General features: G+C 38.5%; 1 protein-coding gene across 9 annotated transcripts in view; it reads left to right on the forward strand.

The window, feature by feature from the left end:
• Window positions 1-19,812, forward strand: part of PRKAG2 (protein kinase AMP-activated non-catalytic subunit gamma 2) — a 242,932-nt gene that overhangs the window by 219,403 nt on the left and 3,717 nt on the right. For 7 of the 9 annotated variants that reach the window (XM_045565350.1, XM_045565349.1, XM_045565348.1 and 4 more), the window contains 9 exons: window positions 6,288-6,369; window positions 7,387-7,445; window positions 9,276-9,321; window positions 11,327-11,381; window positions 12,434-12,560; window positions 15,335-15,500; window positions 15,824-15,861; window positions 16,964-17,110; window positions 19,377-19,470. In XM_045565350.1, the coding sequence (XP_045421306.1) occupies window positions 6,288-6,369; window positions 7,387-7,445; window positions 9,276-9,321; window positions 11,327-11,381; window positions 12,434-12,560; window positions 15,335-15,500; window positions 15,824-15,861; window positions 16,964-17,110; window positions 19,377-19,470 (814 nt within the window). Of the gene's footprint in view, window positions 1-6,287; window positions 6,370-7,386; window positions 7,446-9,275; window positions 9,322-11,326; window positions 11,382-12,433; window positions 12,561-14,507; window positions 14,635-15,334; window positions 15,501-15,823; window positions 15,862-16,963; window positions 17,111-19,376; window positions 19,471-19,812 lie in introns of those variants that run through there. The other 2 variants (XM_045565353.1, XM_045565352.1) reach the window with 2 other exon arrangements.

Genomic DNA, 19,812 nt, shown 5'->3' on the forward strand with positions numbered 1-19,812 from the left:
GCCTGCAGGGCTCCCGGTGCTCCAGCACTCACGGGACTCCTCCCGTCCTAGGCTCTGCCTCCACGGCCAGTGCAGCAGCCGCTTGGGCCCTGGCACCCAGTGGCTCTGGGGGTGTCATTACACTCACAGATGACAGTTTGTTAGTCACGATGCCACAGCTTGCCCTGGATTACAGGAATCTGATTTCCCACCGACAGAAAGCCCGACACTGCGTTAAGCCCAAGGACAGGAAACCAATCCCAAATGCTCTTTCCAGGAACCACTCCTGGTGCCACTTTCTCATCAGTCAGGGCCCAGTCAGGAGACAGAAGCCACACCAGTTATCTGAACAAAAAATTAATATAAACAAATGGTAATCGGATATAAGTTAAGTGGGTAACTGAAAAGATAAATAAAGACCTTTAAGTCAGTGTTCTCAAAGTCTGGTTCCCAGGCCAGCAACTTCAGCATAAGCTGCAAACAAAAATGTAGATTCTTGGGCTCATCCCAGACCTACTGAATCAGAAACTTGGGGGCGAGGGCCAGCAGTCCACGTTTTACTGTGACACTGAGGGACTCAGATGCACTCTGAGGTGCCATGGGGGTAAAAGGGGTGCTGGGGCTGCCTTCTGGCAGGTGCTTGTGTCTCTGGGTGGGAGCAGGGGCTCGAGGAAGCTCATTCTGCACGTGATGGAAATAACAGACTGGATTCCGCTGCTGCTGCTGCTGGAGAGAAGCAGGCGCCCTGGTAGGGCAGCGTCCAGGTGCGGCTCCCGGGGCAGCAGGGAAGAAGCAAGTCCCTTCTTCCTGCCCCAGCGGCGAGTCTCTTACCAGCCTCCTTTCCTCCTGGAGTCTGTAGCACAGCCAGCCGCAGCACTGGGATGTGGCCCCCGAAGTGCCGCATCACTGAGCAGTTAGAGGGCGGGTTTGGAGCCAAGAGACAGTAACTCAGTACCTGGCACCACAGGGGAGGAAGACACAGCCCATTCCCTCCTAAGTAAGCCCAGTAGGTCAGAGAAAAATAGGACGAGTTAGTGATTCTAAACGATGATACCTCAGGAATTATGAGAGGCTCCAAGATAAATAAAATTTCCTAATGGAATCCTCACATCCCAGGATTGAGGAGAAAAGCATTGAGGATTATCTAGGCCGTCCCTCACAATGGCAATGCGATTATTTTTAGCTCTACAATCACATTTTTTTTTAAATGAACATTTTATTTTAGAGGAGTTTGAGATGTACAGAAACGTGAAGATAACACAGAGTCCCCGTGTGCCCACGCCCAGCTGAGTTTGACATTTCACATTACTGTGGTATGTATTTGTCACAGTGAATGAACCAGTATGGGTATATTATCACTCAGTAGAGACAGTGCTTTATGCAGATTTCCTTAGTTTCTACCTAATGTCATCTTTCTGTTCAAAGACCCCATCTGGGTCACTCTGTACATGTAGTGGTCACGTCTCCTTGGGCTCCTCTTGGCTGTACCAGCTCCTCAGACTTGGCTTGTTTTTGACGACTGGGTGGTTTTGAGGAAGGAATACTGGTCAGAAGTTTTGCGGGCTGCCCGCCACCGAGGTTATCTGATGGCTGTCTCGTGCTTAGACTGGGCATAGGTCTGCGGAGGGAGACCCGAGAGGGGCAGTGCCCTCCTCATCGCGCTGTCTCACGGTGCTGTCTGCGTGACTTCACACTTGGCCGTCACCTGGCTGGGGTCTTGTCAGGTTTTCCCACCATCAGATTATTCTTGCCTGCCTTCCTTTCCGTACTGTAGTCTCTAAAAGGAAGGACTGCACGGCCGCAATCAGGGAGTCGGAGTTAGGCTTCACCTCTTGAGGGCCAAGCTTCTCTGTAAGTTGGTTGGGATTTTTCTGCAAGGGAGATTTCTCTTCTCCCCGATTTATTTGTTTATTTAGTCATTTATTTCAGTATGGACTTACGGATATTTATTTTATATTTTGTGTTATACTTGAAAACTATTTTACTGCTGAAGTTATTCCAATGTGATTTTTTAATAATGATAATGAAGGATAAAATAGTCAAGTATCCAAATAAGTGGCCAAGCACTATTTTTTTAAAGAACGTGTTGAAAATATAGAATGAAGAGCATATGATCAAAAGTAAATTAAAAGGCCAGGTGCGGTGGCTGACGTCTGTAATCCTAATACTCTAGTAGGCAGAGGCAGGAGGATCACTTGAGGTCAGGAGTTCAAGGCCAGCCTGAGCAAGAGTGAGACCCTGTCTCTACTATAAATACAAAGAAATTACCCAAACAACTAAAAATAGAAAAAATTAGCCGGGCATGGTGGTGCATGCCTGTAGTCCCAGCTCCTCGAGAGGCTGAGGCAGGAGGATCACTTGAACACCAGAGTTTGAGGTTGCAGTGAGCTATGATGACACCCCTGCACTCTAGCCAGAGCAACAGAGTGAGACCCTGTCTCAAAAAAAAAAAATCTGCTAGATCTATATGTGGTCACTTGCACAAGATGTAAACATTAAATATCCACATCAAATACCAAAATATCAGCAAACTAATAGCAGTACTTTTTTTCTTGGTTTTTTAAATTACTACACCATTTGACCAGGTGTTCTCATGTGTCATGTCCGCTGTGCTAAGTCATTTCTGTCTTGAAGCTAACTGGTCCCCTAGATATAACAGTCTCTTCCAGAAGCTGCTAGAAATGTGTCCACTGAAGGAAGTCTCTCCTTGATAGGATCACAGGACTTAGAAAGTTGTATACAACATTTGTATAAATATAGACAATCGTAATTAAATCATACAATAAATGCCTAAAATAGTATTTTATTAGTGTTTAGTCCATTTGGGTTTAATGCAATTACTGCTGTAGTTGGGTTTATGTCTGCCATTTTGCTGTGTGTTATTTTCTATTTATTATTTGTTCCTTTGCTCCACCCTTTCTTCATTTGATTTAATAAAGTATTTTAATTTCATTTTTCCCTTCTCCTAGCTTATATTTTCTTTTGTTAATCTTTTAGAGGCTACCTTCTAGATTATAACAGCATCTTTGACTTACTACTTTACATCTTTTAATAATATATTACCATCTTCCAAACAACGCAAGAAATTGATAAGTGTAACTCCATTAACCCTCTCCTATCCTCTGTGCCATTATTGTTATATATTTTGCTCATATATATGTTGTAAACCCCTTAAGATATTATTACTCTTTTAAGCGATCAATATTTATTTTTGTTTACCCACATACCTGTGCTCTCATTTAGTCTTCATTTCTTCCTGCAAGTCTGTGCGGTTTTAGAGTCTTTCCTTCAACATAAAGAACTCCCTTAAGTATTTTTTCTAGGACAGGTTAGTTGATGACAATTTTCTCAGCTTTTGTTTGTCTGAAAAACCTTATTTTGCCAATCCTTTTTGAAGGATGTTTCACTGGATATACACTCTAGGTTGGCAGGTTTTTTCTTTTAGTGTCTTGAAGTTTTCCTTCGGTTAGTTTCTGTTGAAAAGTCGCCATCAGTCTGATTGTTGCTTTTTTGAAAATTAATGCGTCTTTTTTCCTCTAGCTGATTTTCTCTTTGCCTTTGGTTTTTAGCATCTTGTCTAAGACGTGCATAGGTATGGTTATATTTGTATTTCTCCTACCCAGGGTTTATTTGATTCCTTTTGACAAACTTCAGTTTTTTGTTGAAATTTACCTGTTTGAAGATGCTTTGAGAAATGCCCTCAGAAAAATTCCAGAATGAATGTGGTGCTCAATTCATGTACTTCTTTTCCCTCAGCAGTTGTAGCTCCTTGAATCCTTCCTGCGTCAGTACACTCTGTTGCCTTCAAATCGTGTTTCCTATCTTTTGTACAACTCTTAAGTTGTTTTCAGCTATTTCATTATGGCCAGACTTGGAACTTTCTGGAATAGCTTTTCAATAGCTGTGGTTACTTAGAGTTTCATGAATGATCCTGATGAATGTTTTTAATATTGGTTTTCTCTACTAAATCTGTTATTTTGAAGAAGACAGTAAGCAATCTGTGATTTTAAAAGATGCCGTCATTCCCATCCTATTCCACCCAGTTTAGAAAAACAAGCTAATCAGATATTTGGCGTGTTTTAAAATCTATTTATATGTGACTTTTCCACCATATTCTTTTATAATATTTTCTAGGACCACGATCAAGGATTCCCAGGGTACCATCCAGGTAGAAATAGCAAACCATTCAAATTGGCACATCTTCCCTGGATGCCATTTGATTATACAATCAGTTTGGGTATTTTTATGATTCTTGATACAAGGTATTGTTCAAAAATACTTCATCAGTTTATGGATGCCATTTATTTACTGTTTCTCTCCCATGTCCCTGGGTCGGCTCTAGTTACCTCCTTTTCTTAGTTCTCTACTAGTTCCTTTAACTAGTATCTAGAATCCCTGCTGTATGCAGGACACAGTGCTGGGCTGGGTTAAGGAAAGTGTATAAAGTAATTGTTGAGAACCCCCTACCCACCATAGTCCTTCTACTCTTGTGTTGGTGAACCATGCACATACCTGAGCAATTCTACATAAAGGCAAAATGTGTCACAAAGGAATAAGTAGCTACTGAATTATTAATCCTAAGTCTGCTCTAGGGTCTTGTAATTCTTACCCATTTCTTTTCGTTATTAAGTTAACAAGGGGTTTGTGAATATAGTGGGTGAGAAGAGAATTATTTTCTTTTAGCTAAAAAAAAAAAAAAAACTATACCATAATGTAACCTTTTTTAAAAAAGAAATACACATTTTACTATCTCAGCTCCTTAACATGTCAGTTTAAATTTTTGCTTATTTCTCTTTGATCTTTTCCATTTAAACATGTATTTTATATAAGTATCATGGTGTATAATTTTATAGTCTGCATTTTTCACTGTCATAAACTTTTTACTTCAATATCATCTTCATAATTATACTATTTTAATTATCATTTGATTTTTTTTTTCTCAGTGGTATGGTAGTATTTAACAATTTTTTTTGTTTGGGGGAGTGGATATTTTTCCAGTTTTCAAGACTAGATATAATGCCATATTGAACATGTTTGATTCAGGAATCCCACTGCTAAAATAATTCAAAAGAGAAAAAGTTGTTGCACAAATAATATGAATATTGAATATTTTTGTGATCCTTTATTTTTTTTTTGAATTCTTCTTAGAGACAGCATCTCACTCTGGTGCTCAGGCTACAGTGCAGTGGCAGGATCATAGCTCACGGCAACCTCAAACTTATGAGCTCAAGTGATCCTCCTGCCTCAGCCTCAAGAGTATCTGGGACTACAGGTGCATGCCACCATGCTCAGCTAATTTTTTAATTTTTTGTAAAGACAGGGTCTCACTATGTTGCCCAGGCTGGTCTCAAACTCCTAGGCTCAAGTGATCCTCCCACCTCGGCCTCCCAAAGAGCTGGGATCACAGGCATGAGCCACTATACCCAGCCTTATTTTTGTGATTCTTGATATAAGCTGTGGTCCAAATTATAATTTATCAGTTCATGGTGCCACCAGTGGTTTTATAAGAGCCCTTGCATTAGGAGCTATAACATAAAAATACTGGCATATTTAGCAGCTATCAATGGTACTTTAAATTTGTTTTCATTTGTGTTTCAGTAATAAGGTTGAATGATTTTCCCTCTTCTTATTTGCTATCTGAATTTTGAGGATCACTTGCAACATTGAGCTTTTTGCTATTAATAAAGCATCAGATATGATAATTTGTGGTATCTCCAAGGATATTTGTTAATGGACGTCAAATAAGGTAGCGTATGTTAACGTACTCTGAACAGTGCCCAAATAGGCACGTTTGTCTCTAGACGATACAAATGTGCAAGTATAGTGTATCTTTCATATCGTTTCTTTCTCTGTCTTGGGGAAGTGAGAAAGTATGCCTGTTTGTCTCATTATTAAACGTATTAAAAATGAATCTTTATTTCAAATAATTTGATACAAGTTCAGTGTTTTCAAATGAATTAATAACCACATATAGGAGAAATTAGACTTTGAAGTTTAATTCTTTTGTATTGTTTTAATTATATAAAGTCTATGTATACAAGAGTCTTTAGATGCAATAAGAAAAAAAATTGAAGTGAACTGCATTATTTCAGTTTCAAAAAACCTCTAATCCTTATATGCCTTTAGGTATAATAAAAAGATTTTTGCTAATGTTAATAAATTCCATTATTTTTAGGTTATCAAACTTACAAAATTTATCATTGAAGATAACTGATAAGATTTAGTCAACTATGTTAGTTGAAGGTATTTTTCTTCCTGATATATGTATGGACTTTAAAGGGATGTTTGTTTCTCTTATTTTTCTTCAGGTTAAAAAGGCCTTCTTTGCCTTGGTAGCCAACGGTGTCCGAGCGGCCCCACTGTGGGAGAGCAAAAAACAGAGTTTTGTAGGTAAGCAGCATGGGCCTGGGGGTCTAGAACGGGGAAACGTAAAAGCAGAAGGCCTGAGGCATTTCAGTAGGTGCTGGGTTGGGATTCACCGGCAGCCACGTTACCAGATTACAGAGCATTCTTGCTTTACACACCGGCTAAGGCGGGACTGCCAGTAAACTCCTAACTGTTGTACTTTTGTGGAGTCCTTTTTTTTTTTTTTTTGGTTGAATATCTTTGATTTACCAACCGACTTGGCCTTGTGAAGGAGCTTCTGCGTGTTTGCCGGCGCAGTGGAAAAGCCCACGTGGGGCGCCGTGGTGGGCGCCTGCTGACGGGCCAGTGAAACCATGGAAACGGGATTGATGGCTTTGCTAAGTCAGTATCACACTATTACAAATATTATGTAATTTAAAACTACTTGAATGCCATCTTTTCTCATCTTGTAAATCATAGCAGACAATGATACTATCTCTCTTAGTATTCATCGCATTGTATTCTGAGATTACCCATTTATGACTGCCTCCCTTTCTAGGTATCATTTCCTCGGGGAAAAGGTTCCTTTCTTTTTCATCTTCGTAGTCCTAGTGTCTGGCACTACAAACTCAATAAATGGTGCCTGTTAAAACCATTGTTTTTAGAATGCTGCTCAGCAGACAGTCCATATGCCCCAGAAGCTCATGGAATACTTTATCTTATATATTGTAAAGTATTTCATAATAAATTATTTACATGTAGCTGCAATTCTTTTTTTATATTTTATAACAATTAGTAAGTTTTCTCTCATTGATTTGCCAAATACTGTGATGAATTCCATTGTACTTACTGTCAGGTCTCATTTCAGCTAAGTCTGTATATCTAGTTTGATGTAGACAGTTAACACATTAGTAGTTTTAAATACTATATTAAACTCTGCTTGGTATCTTCAAAGTATATTTTACAAGACTTTCTAGTAAATATTCTAGGTTCACCTGTCATTTGAAATTTTTCTTTTATGTTTCCATAGTTTTATTTTTAACATATAATTCTTTGTTCCAGGAATGCTAACAATTACAGATTTCATAAATATACTACATAGATACTATAAATCACCTATGGTAAGTGGCAGCAATACTGAAACGTCAGTAATGGAGCTGTGTATGTCTGTGTATGTGCATGGGGGGTGTGTGTGTGTTTTAAGATTGGGGGACTTCTTTTCTGGTATAAGATGGTGATGGTTGATTTTCCAAATAATGTGCGAGAAACTTCAGTATAAAACTACTAACCTGAGTAAACAGCTAGCTTTACCCTAAGTCATTTATTTGAAGCTTGAAGAAGGTATTCTCAGGAAAGATAACATGAAAAAGCTCCTTTAATTCAGCTTTCAGAATTCCTTGGGTTAGCAGAATTCTGCATGATTATTTATTACTTAGGTGTCTGTAAGTTTCACTGCATTTACGATACTTGATCTTTAACAGCACTGTGGGCATGTTAGTATTACGAATCTGCTTCAGACTGTGAAGGAAGGAGGCCCCACCCCCACCAAACTCCCCTCCCCACCGTGGCCCAGGAATGGCCTCTCCTGAAATGAGATTGCCTCCAGGGCTCACCTCTATAGGCCTGTTGTGGTGGTAGAGCTTGATTGAGTTATCTTGGCAGTTTTATAACAAGAACTATATGCACTTTGTGATTTTGAAGAAGAAAGAAAGAGTAATTAAAATTGAAGAAATTCAATATTGACATTTTTCTACCAATTAGGAAAAGACAGCTACTAGCTAATCTTAGTGGCAGAACTCTCTGGTCCCTGGTCCAGTGGTTCTGTAAGAACATAGTGTAAAAGCCACTTTTGTCCTTCATCTAATACTATGATTTCTGTGATTTTGCCTGCTTGGTTGTTTTTTGTTTGTTCATGAGAGTAAGAAAGGACAGAATTGTATACTTCGTTTATTTAACTAGTACTATTTTGGGTATCTAAAAGGTATAATCTGATTAATACTGTTTTTATGTGTAATAGTATTGTCCAATAATTAAATTCCTACATAAAATACAAAAATAGGTTTCTTTTTTTTTTTTTTTTTTTTTTTGAGACAGGGTCTCGCTCTGTTGTCCAGGATAGAGTGCAGTAGTGTCATCATAGCTCACTGCAACCTCCAACTCCTGACCTCAAGCAATCCTCCTGCCTCAGCCTTCCGAATAGCTGGAACTATTGTTTTTTTTTTCCTATTTTTGGTAGAGATGGGGTCTCACTCTTGCTCAGGCTGGTCTTGAGCTCCTGGCCTCAAGCAATCTTCTGCTTCGGCCTCCCAAAGTGCTAGGATTAGAGGTGTGAGTCACCAAGCCCAGCCAAAAATGAAATTCTTCATAAGATACACACTTAGAAGGAGGTTTTCCCAAAGACTTTGTAAATATTCTGTATTTATTCCACATGAAATGTCAAATTTCTTAAATATTATCTGTGCAAGTGAATACTGGTTTTCCTTGGTCATATCTCTGCTTTTGGACTAGCAAAATCAGCACAAGTATGATTTTTAAATGGATAGATTTTGATGCCAGGCATAGTGGTGCGTGCCTGTAGTCCCAGCTACTCAGGAGGCTAAGGAAGGATTGCTTGAGCCCAGGAGTTGGAGATTGCAGTGAGCTATGATGAGGCCACTGCACTCCAGCCTGGGCAACAGAGCAAGGCTCTATCTCTTAAAAAAAAAAAAAAGAATCTCAGTGATAGTTTATTAAGTCAAAATTGCTAAAAAGCAGTTTATGTCTAACTGTATAGCCCAAAGTTTTTCTTAATACTTGAGGATACATTTTTTTCCTCCATTTTTCACCTTATTTTCTAATTATGAGCAGAAAATATTATTATGAAAGCTATATTTTATATTGTTTTCCAAGTATTTATTTATCCTATATTCTGTATGTTAACATTTGTAAATAAGAATTTTTCTTATTTACAGGTACAGATTTATGAATTAGAAGAACATAAGATTGAAACATGGAGGGGTAAGTAATATTGGGTGTTAAAAATCTTTTAATATCAGGGAAAAAATGTGATTCTTAGTATGTAAAAGTATGTTTTAATTTTGCAGATTCTTTCTGCTTATAAAATGTTAATTAAAACATTGTATTTCTATCTTAATTTCAGTAGTGTGCCATGCTACTATAAAGATTGTCCATTCTGTTTAATAGACATGTGTAGAGCAGCTACACCGGGCAAGGCCTTACCTTGGGGCTGGGAACATAAAGACGAATGAGCTAAACAAACCCACATCACTGCCCCGGGCCCACTGTTCACTACTAAGTGTGACACTCAAAAATTTGCCTTTGTTAGAAAGTCAACATAGGCATGCCTAGCTTTAACAAAAGCAAGCATCTGTTATTTAAACTTAATAATTCTTTACAAATTATGGAGAAATATAGGACACACGAACCTTGAACTAGATGATTTGGAACAAATAACATGGAAATAACTTCAAGACCATGTTCTTTTGTTTGTCACCTTCATTGAAATTCAGCCTGTAAAATCATAATGCTCTTTTCCGCAACAGAACCAAGTTTTGAATTCTCATTTCTCAATTGTGAGACACATCATGGTGCACTGAGGGGAAGCCCATTGGTGGGAATCACTGAGGGGCTAGTCTGTCTGAAATGGCAGAGCCTTTGTGGGGTGTTCAAGGAAAAGCTTGGATGGGAAAGAAGGGACCAACCAAAGGAAAATTTCCTTTTGAAATTGAGGAGTTTGGCTTTGCTTTCCATAAGGTGCTTGGTAGGAGAAGCACCGTTTGTAACTGGCTGTAAAATCGGAGCATCCCTTAGAGTTCTCTAAGGCTTTTGGGGCCCTTTTAATTCCATATGATTTAGAAGTTTCATTGAGTGATGCATTTGATTTATTATGACTTTATCAAGCCAAACAAATTAAGTCAATGTGGGATCCATATGGCCTATTATAAAGTGATTATGTAACTTAACACCAAGACAGATCCTTTGTATCAAATTCTACTGTATAAGTGCTATTAGACCAAGGTTTAAGTATATTTAAATTTTGACATTACATGGTATTTGGTAGCAATAATAATGCTGAGATAGTTTCTTAGATGCCTTCTGTATAGTAACCTCAGTAAAACAAATTAATTATAGTTGATATCTTTAGAAAAAAAATTTATATGCTAGAAAGATTTTCAAGATGCAGTGGGTTTTGAGCACTAATTTGGTAAGATAATACGTAAGAACATTTAAAGAGCAAAGTTTATTATAACTGATTTTATCTTATAACTTAGGAAAATTAGTTTTAGAGGATTTCATAAATGCTTCATTTCTTGAGACTAATATTAACTTGATAGCATTCTAGTGACCTCTGCTGGTATTGCTCTTTTGTCAGATTTCTTGATTTTTTTTCCTAATTCTATAAGCATCTATTGTTATATTGTTTTTTAAAAATTTAATTTTTGGGCCGGGCGCGGTGGCTCATGCCTGTAATCCTAGCACTCTGGGAGGCCAAGGCAGGCGGATCGCTCGAGCTCAGGAGTTCGAGACCAGCCTGAGCAAGACCGAGACCCCGTCTCTACTAAAAATAGAAAGAAATTATCTGTACAACTAAAAATATATATAGAAAAAATTAGCCGGGCATGGTGGCTCATGCCTGTAGTCCCAGCTACTCGGGAGGCTGAGGCAGTAGGATCGCTTGAGCCCAGGAGTTTGAGGTTGCTGTGAGCTAGGCTGACGCCACGGCACTCACTCTAGCCTGAGCAACAGAGCGAGACTCTGTCTCAAAAAAAAAAAAAAAAATTTAATTTTTGTTCAAAGGCAACATCCTGAAAACGGTTGGATGGTTGTTTAAAATAGCCGTAACTGTCATTAACACAATAGTTTTAGGCAAATTAAATTTCTTTTGATTTAGTTTTTTAATCCTCCTAATTATTATCTGCAGACTGTAGGATATTTGAATTTATGTAATAACTGAAAATAGCAAATATGTTACTAACTGCATATTTTCTTTCTATAAATACAGAGCTTTATTTACAAGAAACATTTAAGCCTTTAGTGAATATATCTCCAGATGCAAGGTAAACTTGTAGTTTTCTTCATTTGAAAACATTCATTAAGATTTATCTATTTTATTACCATAATAGAAAGAAACAAACTTGTTCTTTAATCTAGATGGGGCCTTCCTCCTAAATTCCAAATACACTTAAATTGAAGGACAGTAGAAATCACAGCCACTGTTGATCCACAGGACTGATGATGGACTAGGAACATGGTCACAGTGGGCAGTCTGGAAAATCCAGAGCACCTGCAATAGAACCAGTCTAGGGAGTGTGCTGAAACTGCAGGTTCCTGGGCTTTACCCTAGACCTGCTAAATTAGTCTTTGAAGAGTAATGCCTGGGAAGATGCCTGTAAACCAACTCCCCTGCCGATTCTGATCCGCACTGGCATTTAGAAATGAGTGTGCATTAAACATCGGTTCAGAGGGGGGCAGAAGAATGAGCTGCCCTCTCTGCAGTCTTCTGGTCTGTCCTTTTCGATCCAAGCCATCTGGATGGCTCTGATACATTTCCACACTTGGATAAAAGCATGTTTTAAACTCAAGAGCACTACAGAGAAAAAAGTGAAATATTTATTTTCATTGTTTTATTTCCAAGTCCTAACAAGAAGATATACCCCCCAAGCCGCCTTACTGGCAGTCAAGGAGAGGCACCAAGTAGAACAGAAGTGCTGGCTTTACAGACTCTAGCCGGGCTGGCCCAGAGGCAGAGCCAGATGGCCGGCTCCCCAGTCCCGGAGTCTGCTGCTGCAGCTTTCGCTCTGTTGCTAATATTATTAGTCTGTTAGCTTTCCTGAGGGTTTAGATTTTGTCATCTTTCACATAAAATCACTAAGAGCACTATTAAAAAATTCCTCTTCTAGAGATTTGTAGCTTGTACTCATATTTGAGATATATTAACACAGATTGTGAAAAATCAAAAAATTTGCTGAGATCTCTAATTTAGAACTTTTCCAAAACACTGTTATTATTGTAACATAAAAACATTGAAAATGCTTTAAGGTAGGGGTGGTCCAGAGTTTTCTGGTTTTTCTTTGAAGCCTCCTAACAACTTTAATGGGTTTTCCTGCAGCCTCTTCGATGCTGTATACTCGTTGATCAAAAATAAAATCCACAGATTGCCAGTTATTGACCCTATCAGTGGGAATGCACTTTATATACTTACCCACAAAAGAATCCTCAAGTTCCTCCAGCTTTTTGTAAGTAGTTTTTAGCGTTTCTAAAGACATAGTTGCATTTTCTTTAAATTTACTACAAGTAAATTGGCTCCTGTTACCTTCAGTAGAGAAAATTGTTAGTTTTGAGATCTCCGTTTCTAAGCTTCAGTTTCTCAACCTACTACTATTTGAATTGTACATTCTCAAAGTTGATTCCAACTAAAAAACAATCACCTTCCAGTGCAAGTATCAATTATAAAAACGTTTGGCATTCTCTATTTCAATTAAAACATTTTAGCACCTAACGTATGAGGGGAAATAAAGGAATTTGCAAGCCAGTCTAATTAAGGACTGCTATACAAAACAAATTGAGCCAATATCTAGAACAAAAATTGCTTTTGATGCTATTATTGGTGTCATGGATTTAGAAACATGTTCAAAAAAATACTATCTCCAAGATTATTTTAATAAACTGCAGCAGTGGTAGGAAAACCCAGAGCAAATAAAATTTTGGCAAGAGAATACCATGTTGGTCCAAATTAGGCCGTATTATCTGTAGGTTTCCTCAGCTGCTCTCAAGATGACCTGGTTTCATAATCACCCAAAACTTAGAACCTCTTTGGTCGGCAACATTAAAAGAGGCTTAGAAAGAATAGGGAGTTTCTGAGAGGGTTTTTATGTTTTCCTTTTAGTGATATGCACTGAATTTGAGGTTCTAAATAGTTGGTCACATAGAAACAGTAGAGGAGGCGTTACTGGTTCTGAAGAGGTAATTTGAAGAGTGCTTTTTTAAAGAACGTAACATATTAAAAATCAACTTCCAATTAGCTTCCCCATTTTCTTCTCCACAGCTCTGCGTACACAACTAAACAGCATCCCAGCACAGTGGGAGGCAGCCCTGAGGGCCCCTTCTGCTGACAGCAGCACAGAGGGTTTAGTGATTGAGAGAGAGCGAGCTTGTCGATCAAACCAGTCCTATATTTTAATAGTTTACTTAGGTAGGCAGAGAGCACAACATGGTTAAGTAAATGCTAAGAAAGAAGGTAGGAAAGAGAAGAGTAATTTACCCAAAAAACGATTAGAGATGCATCAGTATTGATATCAGACTTCACATCTGGGAATGCAGTAGCTTTAGTATTCGAGCTTTAGTAGAAACAGAGGGGCTGGGTGGGGTCATGTATTCAGGGCCCAATTGTGCCAGGCCTGTAGCTCGGTTAGTCTTTAGAGTAATCATTTTAAAGTGATATTAATCATGAGAGCTGATTACTACCGTGTCCAGCAGCATTCTCAGCACTTTACATTATCTCATCCTCACTATCAGGTATTTTTATTAATCCTATTTCATAAGTGATGCAACTAAGCCGGGGGAAGGAACTTTGCCAGGGTTAGTGGCTGGTAAGTGGTAGAGCCAGCGTCTAAACCAAGCATTCAGATTCTGCAGCCACCCCAACTCTGATGCATTCGTCCATCCACTAGCCCTGTGAGGCAGGCATTTTATCTCCTGTGCACACGAGGCACCTGGCTCAGAAACAGGCCAAAGTCATGCAGATAGTAAGTGGTAGATTTCAAGCCCAGGAGTCTCTCACTCCCCAGCCCAGACCATTTCTGCTAGCGTGCTGCCGCAGAAGAGGGAGTGAGAGTGTGAGATCGATCGTTCTCAGAGCTACTTTAGGTTTTTCTCTTCTATAAAAAGTAGAGGAAATTGCCTCTGCCTGGTACTGCCTTATATTTGGGCCAATATGGTAATTAGAATCGTGCTACCAGAATATTCAGCTAGAGGTTTTCAGATAAAAATATAGAATTTAAATAAAGAAATTTCAGAGCCTGATTTTTACTGAATTATGACATCATTTTCTGAGAAAAAGTAGCATTACCCATCAAGACATTTGAAAATTAGGCTAAGCATATCGTATACAGCGGGGAATTATCCTATATTGAGATGGACTAGATGACCTAATAGGTCTTTCTTTTTTTTCTCTAAATTTCTAGGATTCTCATGATTTGAATATTGATGAACTCTTTGACTTGAACATTTTGTTTCTTCTAATTGTTCATCTTTTCCTGATAATTATAAGGTACACCAGGAGGATGGAATCAACTATACCCTTTATAAAAGGTGGATTTTTGAAACCGTAGACCTTATTTTGTTATAGTCAAACATGATCCTAGGCTTTCTCTTCTGACTTATCCCTCCTCCTTTAAAACAGCCCATGGAAAAAAAAGTTAATTTTTAAAGATTCTTTTAATTCTGTTCAGCTGGCTTGTTCTTTGTTCCTAATAGACAAAAACTGGAGTCCTCCAAGGAGAATTCAGAATGTAGAGGTGGGTGGTGTGAGGACTAGCTTAGCAGCTGCTCAGACAGCCACCATCAGATGCTTTGGGTTTGGAAATGTGTGAGTTCTTAATAAATATTACTTAATGCTGACAGCAGGACCAGGAATTTAATGTGAATAATTAAGAATAAAGGATTCAATTCTTGGTGGCTACAGGTCTTAATTTCCCAAGTAGATCTGTTGTTCCCTTCTTCTTTCCATGTTTTTAGTGAGTGAAGAGAAGGAAAAAATGTTCCAATGTTAACTCTTTGCAATATTTTACTAAGTAGTTATATAAATACAAGTATAGGCGTACAAACTGGTTTGAACAAAAGATACAATTGTTATATGTAATTTTTTCATATTAATTCAGACATCCAGGTAGAGTGTTAGAAAAGACTAACTTTAATTTGTTGGACATAGTTTTTCATTCAAATCTGGACATTTGAACATTGAAAGGCTATATTTTGGTTCTAGAGCATTTGCATTTCTCTTCCTGCTTAGATGTCTGATATGCCAAAGCCTGCCTTCATGAAGCAGAACCTGGATGAGCTTGGGATCGGGACGTACCACAACATTGCCTTCATCCACCCAGACACTCCCATCATCAAAGCCTTGAATATATTTGTGGAAAGACGAATATCAGCGTTGCCTGTTGTGGATGAGTCAGGTTTGTGTGTTTGGCCAGTTGAACAGAAACAGCTGTTTATCTCAGGGTAAAATTATTGTGAAAGGACCTAGCATATCAGATTGGGGGTGGGGGGATGAAAATTTAGATATGGTGAATAAATTCAGCACCAAGGAGCACAGGATAATAAGAATTTTAAACTGGTTTATGTTCATATTTCTATTAAGATATGATTTCATGTCCATTTAAAAATAGACAAGGTTATCTATCGGTGTTTAATCCTTAGTAATTACCTAGTTAAAACTGATTTTAAATGAGTCTTTTTGTTCCTAAGTCATTTTTCTAATATATATTTTTATTTTTAGGAAAAGTTGTAGATATTTATTCCAAATTTGATGTAATTGTAAGTATTTTTGATTTTGTTAAACTTGGCATCTAGAATGCATTTTGAAATGTATTCATTTAATCTGTTTTTATATTTTTCTCGTTTCCTAGCTTAATAATTCCTAACTTTTTTGAGTCTGAGGATATTATCAGAGAATTGCATAGACTCTTCGTAGTAATTGTACTTTTACTATTCATTGCTTTAGCAATGACTTATATCAGCAGTAGTTTATAATTCTTTGTCTTTTCAATATATACCTGTTTTATCCATCACTACAGCATGTGTGTATATTTTAAATCATCGTATTTCTATGGAGTTGACTCTTTGTTCTGCCCAGAGGCATGTTTGGAGCACACAGGAATTCCTGGTTCCTGCGTCATAAGCACCCCATTCTTACAGATGGGGAACAACTGTTCTAAGGAGGAAAAGGGAACAGATTCCTTGGTAGTCCCAAATGTGCAGTCCATTTTCTGCCACAGTATTGATGACTCCCCCATTAGCTTTTGCAGTTGACTCAAACCTTTTGGTTGATCCTATTCTGTTTAACATAATAGACACCAAGAAATATGTTCATTGTAATTTTCGTTGAGGGGACCCTCTAAAATTAATCAGAGCCTTGAGAAGCCATTTGGATCTGTGGGGCTCGTCAGGCCTGTTCTTCCTCCGTGGCTGCTTGATCCCAGCAGGTCCCCCAAAGCCTTCCCCAAAAAACCCTGTTCCCTAGGCAAGTCTATCGATGTAGGTTCTGTAGCCCCGTGGTGTTTGTCACCCTTTACACGTTGGTCCATATCTCCAAAGATTTTTTTCACATATGGTGTGGAGCATTAGAGGGTGAGATGGGGGAAAGCTTGGGCAGGCTGAGCTGTCAGAATTTAACACTATTGCTGCATATGTCAGCTATTCCTCATGCTATGAAACCTTTAATTAAGATTGCTAAGACAGTGACACAGCAGTACTGGTGGCATGTTATAGGCTGAAATGAGAGAACTTTTGATTTACAGTGGTACTAAATCAAATAAACATTAAAGTTTTTAAAAATCAGATTGTCTTAAGCTTACTAATGTTGGTCAATGACGTGAATTGAAATGAAAGGATGTAATTTATTGTTATTTTCTTACAGAACCTTGCTGCTGAGAAAACATACAATAACCTGGATATCACGGTGACCCAGGCCCTTCAGCACCGTTCACAGTATTTTGAAGGTGTCGTGAAGTGCAATAAGCTGGAAATACTGGAGGCCATTGTGGACAGGATAGTAAGAGCCGAGGTGAGAAGGCTTTGCCAGCCCTGTGTCCCCAGTCACACTGCAACAACTGCTAAGTGAATGGCGCCCGGAAGTTCGAGTCACAGGGAGGGCCCAGCGAGGCAGCCGGCAAGTCAGTCAGGGAGCGCACTGTCCCTGTATGCTGTGCCTGAACTATAGTTCAAGCTTACCTCGTATGACACCCTAGATAACAGAGGAGAGAGATCATTTTATGGCATGTCTAATTCAGTATACCTTTTCCCAAAATCACTTCTTTCCTTTCTTGTTGGACAGAAATAGGAATGTTATCTGGCATCAAAACACAGCCGTCCCTTTCAAGAGCCATTGTTATTAGAAATCCACTTAGTCCTCCTTCAATTCCATGTTCAAGAATTCCACCCCACACCGTCATTGTCCGTGTTAACTCCCCCAGCTTCAGCTTTCATGGCTTTTAACACGTTTAACATGTTTCACTAGAATCTTTCCCTTTTTCTACTTGAATTTAATATCCTTCACTACTTGTTTTCCAAAGGGTTTTAATTGACTTAGGAATACATTTTGACTTTTTTCCTCACTAAAATTTTGACAAGATGACTCCTCCTAGAGCAACAAAAAACAGTTTTTAGTTTTAATGTAGTTAGAAGGGTATTCAGTATCAGTAACGATTCCATTTATTGCTGTGACATAAACATAGCACTAACTTTTAGGTACCTCTGACAAGGAACATTTGTAAGCTTAGAGTCAACAACAAATGACAAAATATTTTTGGTGATCATTTCTATCTGGTAGAATTATTAATTCTCTGGGTGAGATGGTCTCCCCTTGATCTTCAATAGTTCAAAAGACAAAATGTATAGTGTAGAATATAAGGCATTCTCTGATCCTACATGTAAACCATGATTTTAATTTACAATTATAGTTAATAAATGTGTTAATAAATATCACAGGATTATTGAAGAACCTAAAAGTTTTTTTAAAGAAACTTTTAAAAGAAATTTATGTGGACTGCCAGGAGAAGATGACCAAGTGATTTGGGCATTTGGGGGTGGGGAGGTTGTATGTTTTTTGTTTTTTTTACCTAAAGCAAGCTGTGATATCAGAAACATCACCAACATAGTATCTTTAGAGACAAAATATAAAAACAGAATTTTCCTCTTTCCATCTCCTTCCTGTGTCCCCATTTTCTACTGGGGGTGTGACTGTTCAGTACAGAGAGTGTCTCCCAGGTAACCAGCTGGCACGTGGTTGCCACGGGCCTGAGTTCTAAAGCGTTTGAGTCGGAATAGCAGTGATGGCTCAGTCCAGTCCCGAGCCGGGCATGCCTTGTTACAGTAATGCCTCAGAATGTTCTCCCTTCATTTAGGAAAGATTTTAGAGTAAAAAGCTAGAGATGAATATAATCTATTTCACTTTATTATAGTTCATTTATCTACTTAAATATCATTCTTAACATATAAACTTCATGGAGAAAAGACATCAGAGAAAATGAACAGTCTAAGAGCAGTGACCCTATTTCTTAGTTTCCATAATCATTGGGACTTCTTTCCCATGACAAACAGGTATCTGATAGTTACTAGAAACTGAGATATATACTTTAATAAGTTAAAACTGTTTTGTTTAAGAAACTATTATATACTGGGCTTGGTGGCTCACACCTGTAATCCCAGCACTTTGGGAGGCCGAGGCAGGGGGATCACTTGAGCCCAGGAGTTCAAGACCAGTCTAGGCAACATAGCGACCCATCTCTACAAACAATTTTTTTAAAAATTAGCCGGGCACAGTGGCACACACCTATAGTGCCAGCTACTCGGGAGGCTGAGGTAGAGAGACTGCTTGAGCCCAGGAGTTCGAGGCTGTGGTGAGCTATGATCGCACTACTGCACTCCAGCCTGGGTGACAGAGTGAGACCCTGTCTCCAAAAAGTATTAAAATTTTTTTAAAAAAAATTTTAAAGAATATTATAGTTACATTTTACTCTGTGCTTTAAATTGTATCTTTCATACATTCGTATTTTGAAAATTGAAAACAGCAGGACATAGCTGGCTCATTTTTCTAAAAAGTGGTCAAGCAAATCAGCACTGCATTTTCACATCAGGGCCAGAGATCTCCACGTGGCTCCATCCACCGTTGCTGTCTCTCATCTGTGGGGTGTATCCATCGTACTTATGAATGACTTGTGACATCATAAGTACTTAGGATTCATAAGTACATGCATGACATTTTTTCCAGTGTCCATGTTAACACTTATTTTTTTACTTTCACATGTGACCTGCTTTTCTCTTCCCTGCAGGTCCATCGGCTGGTGGTGGTAAATGAAGCAGATAGTATTGTGGGCATTATCTCCCTGTCAGACATTCTGCAAGCCCTGATACTCACGCCAGCAGGTAAAAAAATGTGCTGATTTCCAACCTGTGCTGGAGGAGTCTGGGAGGGTGGGAGTAGTACCGTTAAGTGCAGCATTTAAATCGTCATTTCTCCACCACCTGTCTATAAATCAAGGCTTTGTGTGCATGACTTTGTAAACCATTTCCATTTTCTTTTCAGTTTTGAGGTTTTAATGTTCTCCTTGGGTGGGAAGAGTTTATAGATAGATAAGTATTCTGACGTGGGCACAGCCTGGCAGCACCTAAATGATGGCGGACCCATGCCTGTAACCTTTCCCATTAAAGAGTTAAGATCTCTTTAGTTTTGCTTTAGTGGAAGACTACCAACTGGAAAACACAGAG

This window comes from Lemur catta, chromosome 11 (assembly GCF_020740605.2).
Source record: "Lemur catta isolate mLemCat1 chromosome 11, mLemCat1.pri, whole genome shotgun sequence".
NCBI lineage: Eukaryota > Metazoa > Chordata > Mammalia > Primates > Lemuridae > Lemur > Lemur catta.